General features: G+C 31.1%; 1 protein-coding gene across 2 annotated transcripts in view; it reads left to right on the top strand.

Moving 5' to 3' along the window:
- Positions 1 to 8,309: 8,309 nt before the first annotated feature.
- LOC143065351 (uncharacterized) overlaps positions 8,310 to 10,460 on the top strand; it is a 31,523-nt gene continuing 29,372 nt past the window's right edge. For both annotated transcript variants that reach the window (XM_076238880.1, XM_076238879.1), the window contains exon 1: positions 8,310 to 8,445. In XM_076238880.1, the coding sequence (XP_076094995.1) occupies positions 8,363 to 8,445 (83 nt within the window). In that variant the 5' untranslated portion in view covers positions 8,310 to 8,362. The remainder of the gene's footprint in view (positions 8,446 to 10,460) is intronic.

The following is a 10,460-nucleotide window of genomic DNA, read 5'->3' as shown; positions in this document are numbered from 1 at the left end:
TGTTGCCTTTTTATACGACCGCAAAACTTTTTGCGGTCTTATATTGGTATCACGTCGTCGTCGTCGTCGTCGTCAGCGTCGTCCGAAGACGGATGGTTTCCGGATAATAACTTTAGTATAAATAAATAGAAATCAATAAAATTCATAACTACAAAAACTAGCTTGGGATTGATTTTGGGGTTATGGTCTCTAAGGTTTAGGAATTATGGGCCCAAAGGGGCCCAAAACAAGCATTTATCTAGTGTCAGGACAAAATGTTGTGTATAAGTATTTCAATTGTTCTGAAATTGTACCACAATGTTTAATATCAGTTGAAGGTTGGGATATATTTTAAGGGTTATGGAGCAAACAGTCTAGGAATAAAGGGCCAAAAAGGGGCAAAAAACAAGCATTTTTTGTAGTTTCAAGACAATAAAATGGAGTTATCTTTCTTTGTACAGAATCGTTGTTGAATCACCTAAAACCAATGCTTTATGAAATATTCTTTGAAAATTGGAGTTATCTTTCTTTGTTCTGAATAGTAGTTGAATCAACTTAAATCAATGCTACATAGAATATACAATGCAATTTTTAATTTACCACCAACTGATTATTTTTAGCAATCTTTACCTTTCAGTGATTACAGGCACTTTGATTACAATTCTAGGGTTATGTCCCTTTACAAGTGGAAAAATTGAAGATTTTTTTAGTTTCTGTTCTCTTAACTTAAGTTTGCCTTAACTAAATTTAATAAGATGTGTGTATAATGCTTTTTACCTCTAAACTCAGTTTAAGTTCAGTTTTTGGCATCTTCACTTTCATAGTTCTTGAGTTATGTATCTTCATAACGTTATATGCTAGCGGGGGCATAATCTGTGTCCTTTTGGACACATTCCCCATTTATTTTGTTAGAAGTTACTATTAATTTATATTAATTTCAACCATGACTGTATAACATTTTATGTTTTAATATATTATGATGTATTTAAATGAGTAGTTATTGTTGCAAACTCAATTAGAAATTTTAATTGAGAAAGTGGGAGATGAAAAAAAAATTGGGGCGCGGGGTCAATTTTTCCTATTTCAGATTTCAGAAATTAAAAAGAAAATTTCTTCAAATATATATTTTTTAGAAGATTAATATTCAACAGCATAGTAATTGTTCAAAAGCAAAAAACAAATTTTTAGTTCAATAGACCACATTCATTCTGTGTCCGAAACCTATGCTGTGTCAACTATTTAATCACAATCCAAATGCAAAAGTGTATTCAGCTTGAATGTTGTCTCTATACTTGCCCCAACCGTTCGGGGTTCGACCTCTGCGGTCGTATAAAGCTGCGCCCTGCGAAGCATCTGGTTTTATATATGACAGTTGTTATCCATTCGTGAGATGTGTTTGAAATTTTAATTTTGACATTTGATTGGGGACTTTCCGTTTTAGAGTTTTCCTCAGAGTTCAGTTCTGTGATTTTACTTTTTACATTATGTTATTACTGCGTGTTCATTTTAAATCAGATAATTAAATAAACAAATTTTTGAGAAATTTACGCCCTTAGATGTAAATTGGCTAAAAAAGTATTTGTTATGTTGTCGGGAAATGCAGAAAAAAAAACGAAAAAGTTTTCTCGCACTCACAGTTCTCGGAACATAAAATGCGTTGTTGCATCCTAACTAAATTATGTTTACTGGATACTTTCTCATGGTAAATTCTGTCAACGGACATAATGATATCATGAAATATAATTTAGACGATATTTACCTATGAAATCATGTCCTCAGATGTGGAAATGTGTCCTTCAAAGTAAAAGGCAATATTATATATGAGCAAGTGTCCTTCATAAAAAAGACAGTATATCAACTGAAAAATTGTACACTCTGTTAGTTGATTTATTTAACTTGACTGAGCGGAGTAAAATCCGTTCGCTCAATATAGACAAGTCCATCTATAGGCAGGTGTTTTGGGACAAATCCATTCATGAAGTGTCAAGTTATGGTCATTGATCCGGTAAAATATGTAAACATTAGATATGTATTCGCAAAATAAATAATGAGATACACACGTTGATTTCTTGTAAAGCCGAGTTTGAATACATGTAAAAAAAGTCACATACTGACTGGAATTGTTAATAATGTATGAAAGTAAAACAGTTGCAAAATCTGCATAGGTCGCTATTCAATAATGTTATTGTGACACTGATATGTGGTTATAAATCATTAATAATTAAAACGGCATTCATCCTTATCACAAACATCTACATATAAACTGTCCTTATGCAAATTGAAAAGTAAGCTCCGCCCGATCAGTTGAAAACACGTTGGTAATAAATAAATAAAGGCATCAATAGTATGCCGCTGTTCAAAACTCGTAAATCGATGGACAAAAAAAAACAAATTCGGGGTAACCAACTAAAACTGAGGAAAACGCATTAAATTAAAGAGGAGAACAACGACACATTAAAATGTTAAACACACAGAAACTGACATAGCATTAGACAAAATCCGATGAGAATAACAAATATAACATCAAAACCAAATACATGAATTTGGTAAAGAAAAGTACCGTGACACGTCTTATAGTAATGTGAATTCACACTCAAATATAAGAAAAACAAACGACACAACGTTAAAATGTAACACACACAGAAACGAACTATAATACAACAATGGTCATATTCCTGACTTGGTACAGGACATTTTTTAAAGAAAAAAATGGTGGGTTGAACCTGGTTTTGTGGCATGCCAAACCTCCCGCTTTAATGGCAATGTTAGATATAACATTAAAATGACAACATAACATTACAGGACTACAATACAAAGAAATAGGAGAAAATATTAGACAAAGAAACACATGAATAATAGCTAACAAAAGGCACCAGGTTTAAAACTCAATACGACCGAAGCGCGCCTCGTCCACACAACTAAATACATTTAAAATGGATACGCAGCTGTTTATCTACATTAAAGTGTTTAAATGAACACGAGGATTTTGTCGCTCATGTGTATTCGAACATAAAATATACGATAAAACCACAGGCTTTTGTCTAATATAAAGGTATATAGGAATTTTTTTCTGAGACAAGTGCCTGTGGATAAAACATGTACTAATATACAAACAAAACAGATATCAGTATAACTAACTTGCCCCCTTAGCCATGCATGCATAGGTAGTTGTGTTAGTTTTCATCAAACATTTGTTATCAAAAAGTAAAATTACAAAAATAAACTCTGAGAAAACAGGAAAGTGCCTAATCAAATGGCAAAATGAAAAACCCAAACATATTACCTTGGATCAAAATTGTGGTAAAAATATGGTTTTGTAAACAGGATCCGATCGATTTATGACCTGTGAACACCGGTATTCTTCTGTTGCCTTTATTTGCTAGGGTTACAAACACAAATTGATGTGAGATATAGTATGTTATTCTAAAATTATTCTGTTTCAAAAATTATTGCTAAATCACACTTTTAAATTCCCACCAAAATAGTATTTGGATTTTAACTACACGTAAACTTATCAACTAAAGAACATATACTGAAATAATTGCTGATGTTAAAATTCGTAAAAACGGACACTTGCATTGCTTAGTGTGCATAAGTCCTCATATGACAATGTATAAGCGGGGCCTTTGCTGACATGTCAGTTTTATAGTTATTATTTGTATCTTATACAAAAACAATTCTTAGTTGTTCCCATATTTATAATTCCTGATTTCTGACATCACTTTCTTGATTGTACCACTTTATTTCTTACTGTATTCAAAGTGTTTGACATTTGGTATGACACCTTCAAAGAAAAATGAAGTAAATAATCCACATCGTGCATTGTTATATTGAGATATTTCACATCTACCAACGTTCAGTAAAGTGAACCTTGTCATGATACCACTGAACTCACAAGGATTAATGTACATTGTTTTTTTTTATATAAATAAGGCCGTTAGTTTTCTCGTTTGAATTGATTTACATTGTCATTTAGGGCCTTTTATAGCTGACTATGCGGTATGGGCTTTGCTCATTGTTGAGGCCGTATGGTGACCTATAATTGTTAATTTCTGTGTAATTTTGGTCTCTTGTGGAGAGTTTGTCTCATTGGCAATCATACCACATCTTTTTTTTTATATTGTACATGTTTTTCAAAAAATTATAGATTTTTCAATGATCTTACTTATTTTAGTTTACATGTATGCCTTGCCAATGTAGATGTATGATAAAAATATATAAAGTATACCATCCATCTAAATGCTTTCTTTACAATTTAAATGTGAAATTTCAAAAAGGAATTGTTCTCTTTTTATATACTGTGTACTTACTAATCATTTGGAGTATCTATATCACGCATGTCTAAATGATAAGGAAGTATTGCAGGTAAAAAGTCTTCCCTTTTTTTTTTTGCTGTTCATTAAAAGTGTAGACAGCAAACTATAAGACGTATTATCCCAGGAAAGAACACAAGATGGAGAAAAAATATCATTTCAGATTTATGTACTTCTTTTCATTTTTGATGTGCACAATTGTGTCAATTTCAGCATGGGACGGGTAAGCATCTAAACATTCTTTCTTTTGTCTTATGATATTTACGATAAATTTGGCTGTTATTGTTAAGGCTTATAGATGATTTTAAGTTCTTCACATTTCTAGTTATTTGTTAATTAATATCTTGGATCAATGATGATCAAACTCTCTTTTAATAATTCCACCAAAGCTTGGAGCATAAAAAAGAGTAACTGAAATACTTTTCCAGGAATTTTTATTTTCACGATTTTCTATCGATTTTTAGTATGTCTACGTAATGACATAAACGATTTATATCAAATAATAGCAAAGTTTTGTTATTAATCGCGAAATTCTACTTGTTGTCATTTAGACCTTGTTCATTAGCAGTAATGAAATGTAGTTATTCAGACTTTGTCTTCTGGTATTTAAAAAAAATAAGTTGTTCTTTCTTTTTTTGTTAGAATTTCAAAATTTAAGTCTGCCCTTCTTTGTCTAAGTATTAAGAAATTGTAGTACCCCATTATTTGTCTATTGGTATTTATAGATTAAAGACATTCCCTCTTTGTCTAAGTATTATAGTCGTTCTCTTATTGTCTTTCTATTATTAATTATAACAAATTTTCGAGAAATTTACGCCCTTAGATGTAAATAGACTGAAAAAGCATTTGTAATGTTGTCGGGAAAATGCAGAAAAAAAAACGAAAATTTTTTCTCGCACTCGCAGATAAGTTCTCGGAACAAAAAAAAATGCTTTGTTGCATCCTTTATTATAGCAAAATTGACCCAAAAATTTATACTTCTAATGTTTCCTTTACAAGCATATAAAGACATTCTGTTCAGTAGGACTTAAACCATGAAGGTTTTGATATTTCCGCAATTAAATTATGTTTTTTGGTATAAACTCATTAATGTAGTGTCAAGTTATGGTCATTCATCCGGTTAAATATGTAAACATTATATATGTATTCGCGGCATATTTTCAACGTGTAGATGCTCTGAAATTCTCACAGTTTATACTAACACTAACTTTCTTAACTACACCTACCTCGAATCAAAGGTTACCACATATTTCAATATAAACAAATTGCACATGTATACTTACTGGTAACATTCCCAAGTTATGTCTCTATGAGATCATAACTGGGAACCAGTATGTAAACAAAATTAATTTTCTATGAATATTCTATTCTGGTTTGAGAAACAGCTGTATTTACAAAGTGCAACCTATAAACATGTAAAATTATCCCATACTGACTGGAATTAGTGGATATAAAACAGTTGCAAAATCTGCATGTGTCGCTATTCTATAATGTTATTGTGACACTGATAGGTGATTATAAATTAGTAATAATTATAACGGCAACCATCCTTATCACACACATCTTCAAACAGGCTGTCCTTATGAAAATGTGAAAAGTAAGCTCCGCTCGATCAGGTGAAAACACGTTGGTAATAAATACCTATAAAAAGGATACACAGCTCTTATTCTACATTAAAGTTTTATAATGAACACGATGATTGTTTCGCTCATGTGTATTCAAACATAAATTATACGATAAAACATGTACTAATATACAAATAAAACCGATATCAGTATGAACTAACTTGCCCCCATAGCCATGAATGCATGGCTAATCCTATGTAGTTGTGTTAGTTTTCATCAATTATTTGTTTTCAAAAAGTAAAATAACAAAAATACTAAACTCCGAGAAAACAGGAAAGTCCCTTATCAAATGGCAAAATGAAAAGCCCAAACACATCAAACGAATGGATAACAACTGTCATATTACTAACTTGAAACCGGGATTTTTTATGTAGAAAATGGTGGATTAAACCTGGTTTGAAGCTACCTAAACCTCTCACTTTTATGACAGTTGCATCACATTTCATTATATTGAAATGGAAGGGTGAAAAAATTGAACTATGGAAAAGTGTCCTCTTATTGAAAATCAACCTTTACAGGATATAATTTAATACTAGTATTTCAACATAAAATTATGTCCGATTTGATAGATACTATTTTTCACAACTTCGAACACATCTAAACATATCTTAAATGTGAAAAAAAAGACTCTTTTTTATAGAACACTACCGAATTAATATATTTACCGGATTTGTTATCATATAAGCAATACGACGGGTGCCACATGTGGAGCAGGATCTGTTTACCCTTCCGGATAATCTGAGATTACCCTACTTTTTAGTGGGGTTCGTGTTGTTTATTCTTTAGTTTTCTATGTTACGTCATGTGTACTATTGTTTGTCTGTTCGTCTTTTTCATTTTTAGCCATGGCGTTGTCAGTTATTTTCGATTTATGAGTATGACTATCCCCCTGGTATCTTTCGTCCCTCTTTTAATGGATCATACTCCTTTGTTCAATCATGAAGGTTTTTTTAGCAATCGCCGTGTTGTTCATATTTGGTATGATTCTGGAAAATGAGGATACATTGGGTAGTGACAGAAATTATGACTTGAAACTGGCCACCTACGGAACCTTTTAAAGATTTTGAACAGATTCTTAAGATGCTTGGAAGGTGGAACTCTCTCTACACGACAAATCGGATTTAACGTTCACATTTTTAGTAGACGTACATGTATTTGTTTAGATCCAACGGATGTCCCAATTTGGCAAGGACTTTACTGTTAGTTAGAGGTAGTCAAATGTGACCACTAATGATAGGATTTCAACAAAAATATTCGGGATATAATATTTTTTCAAATGTTTACCTTGGGTCAAAATTGTGGTAAAATATAGCTTGTGAAACAGGATCTGTTCAATTTATGACCTGTTAACACCGGTATTATTCTGTTGCCTTTATTTTCTAGGATTACAAATACAAATTGATGTGAGTTATAGTATGCTTTACTAAAATTATTCTGTTTCAAAAATTATTGCTAAATCACACTTTTAAAATCCAACTAAAATAGTATTTTTATTTTAGTTAAACGTAAACTTAGCAACTGAAGAACATATACTGAAATAATTGCTGATGTTAAATTCGTAAAAATGGACACTTGAATTGCTTAGTGTGCATAAGTCCTCATATGACAATGTATAAGCGGGGCCCTTGCTGACATGTCAGTTTTATAGTTATTATTTGTATCTTAAACAATTCCCAGTTGTTTCCATATTTATAAATCCTGATTCCTGACATCACTTTCTTGATTGTTCCACTTTATTTCTTACTGTATTCAAAGTGTTTAACATTTGGGATGACACCTTTAAAGAAAAATAAAGTAAATAATCCATATCGTACATTGTTATATTGAGATATTTCACATCTACCAACGTTCAGTAAAGTGAACCTTGTCATGATACCACTGAACTCACAAGGATTAATGTACATTGTGTTTTTTATATAAATAAGGCCGTTAGTTTTCTCGTTTGAATTTATTTACATTGTCATTTAGGGCCTTTTATAGCTGACTATGCGGTATGGGCTTTGCTCATTGTTGAGGCCGTATGGTGACCTATAATTGTTAATTTCTGTGTGATTTTGGTCTCTTGTGGAGAGTTTGTCTCATTGGCAATCATACCACATCTTTTCTTTTTATATTGTACATATTTTTTAAAAAATTATAGATTTTTCAATGATCTTACTTATTTTAGTTTACATGTATGCCTTGCCAATGTAGATGTATGATAAAAAAAATATATAAAGTATACCATCCATCTAAATGCTTTCTTTACAATTTAAATGTGAAATTTCAAAAAGGAATTGTTCTCTTTTTATATACTGTGTACTTACTAATCATTTGGAGTATTTATACACGCATGTCTAAATGATAAGGAAGTATTGCAGGTAAAAAGTCTTCCCTTTTTTTTGGTGTTCATTAAAAGTGTAGACAGCAAACTATAAGACGTATTATCCCAGGAAAGAACACAAGATGGAGAAAAAATATCATTTCAGATTTATGTTCTTCTTTTCATTTTTGATGTGCACAATTGTGTCAATTTCAGCATGGGACGGGTAAGCATCTAAACATTCTTTCTTTTGTCTTATGATATTTACGATAAATTTGGCTGTTATTGTTAAGGCTTATTTTAAGTTCTTCACATTTCTAGTTATTTGTTAATTAATATATTGGATCAATGATGATTAAACTCTCTTTTAATTCCACCAAAGCTTGGAGCATAAAAAAGAGTAACTGAAATACTTTTCCAGGAATTTTTATTTTCACGATTTTCTATCGATTTTAAGTATGTCTACGTAATGACATAAACGATTTATATCAAATAATAGCAAAGTTTTGTTATTAATCGCGAAATTCTACTTGTTGTAATTTAGACCTTGTTCATTAGTAGTAATGAAATGTAGATATTCAGACTTTGTCTTCTGGTATTTAAAAAAAATAAGTTGTTCTTTCTTTTTTTTGTTAGAATTTCGAAATTAAAGTCTGCCCTTCTTTGTCTAAGTATTAAGAAATTGTAGTACCCCATTATTTGTCTATTGGTATTTATAGATTAAAGACATTCCCTCTTTGTCTAAGTATTATAGTCGTTCTCTTATTGTCTTTCTATTATTAATTATAAATTATTGTCGTTTCCTCTTTGTCTATTATTTTTTTGAAATTGTAATTGTTTATCCTTCACCTACTACTACTTGAGAATTAACGATGATTTGTCATACACACCCCTGTTATTGTATATTTTCTTCCTGTGTTTTGTGTACTCTTTTCTGACCTTTTTGTTTTCCTCTTGGTATCGGTGTTGTGTGTCAACGTCCTAATTATGATTTTAGACTCTCCTTAATGTTTCTTCTATTATAGATAAGATTTAGAGCAGGAAGGTCATATTTTGAACTATAGATTTCTTTTTGTTTAAGTCTATAAAAAAAACATGACAAGTTCACAAAATGACGATAGATAATATGCTTATTCGATAAAACTTTGAATCAAAATATACCTTAGCTAAAGTTTAGCTGGATTATATAACTCATTCCATGGCCCCGTAAAATCGCAATTGTTTAAGTTTGTTATAAGGGTTAACATTAACACCAACCTAACTTAAAGGAGTATCTTGTATAATATAACTAGTGGCATATCCTATTGTTGAGCTCGGTTGCTGCTTGTATTTAAGATTTTTGTATTTAGGTAAATACAATAAATTTCTATTAAAAAAATGTTTTTTGGCTGCCTACGCTGTTTCTTCCGCTGTTTCTGCAAAAGGAGGCCACATAGTGCCTTCTCATAATTACTTTTTTATTTGCCAAAAATGTGTGTGATGTTATGTTTATTTCAGTTCTCTGTTTTAAAAAAAGCCACCAAACCCCGCACTCTTCCCCCTCCCCCCCCCCCACACACACCTTTTCGGTAATATTTCGTCATTTGTTTATGCATGTGTGGAACGCATATTTATTTCACAATAACGTGCTATTGCATATTCATAATAAACATATCATCCTGATACTTGTATGTTTTTTTTATTTATGTATTATATTCGTATTAAGGTTACTATTTGAAAGGACATAAACATTTCAATACAAACGAGTTTTGTCATTCAGCAATGATTCTTTATAAAACAAAATTATTATTTTTTTGTGTAATTGTCATCATTTCAATACTAACAATTAGTTTAAATGATTACATACATACATTACCTTATAAAATTGAAAAGTAACTACCAAATCATAGAACATTCACCTTTTTAAACTATTTACAATTTCTCCTGCAGTAAGTGTTGACATATTTATAAGAATTCCAAGATTAAAGTTCCAACTGAGATCAAATAGCAAACGTTGAAAAGGGGAAAAAATGGGTTAGAAAGGCAGTGGTTATGCGACGATTTAAGAGCTCTCGTCTTTGTGAACTCTTAAAGAATTTAGAGTTTCTTTTTGTAGAGTGGACCCTCAGACAAAAATAGTCTACTGATTTTTCCGAGTTTTGAATAATAGACTTATTTTATAGTCTGTATAATATATTATTGTCATATTTGTCATCGAGATTACAATCAGAAACAGATTGAGCCGCTCACAGTTATGATTTC

Source organism: Mytilus galloprovincialis, chromosome 2, assembly GCF_965363235.1.
Source record: "Mytilus galloprovincialis chromosome 2, xbMytGall1.hap1.1, whole genome shotgun sequence".
Classification (NCBI taxonomy): Eukaryota; Metazoa; Mollusca; class Bivalvia; order Mytilida; family Mytilidae; genus Mytilus; species Mytilus galloprovincialis.
Note: the sequence above shows the minus strand (reverse complement) of the source record. Positions and strands in the feature narration are given on the sequence as shown.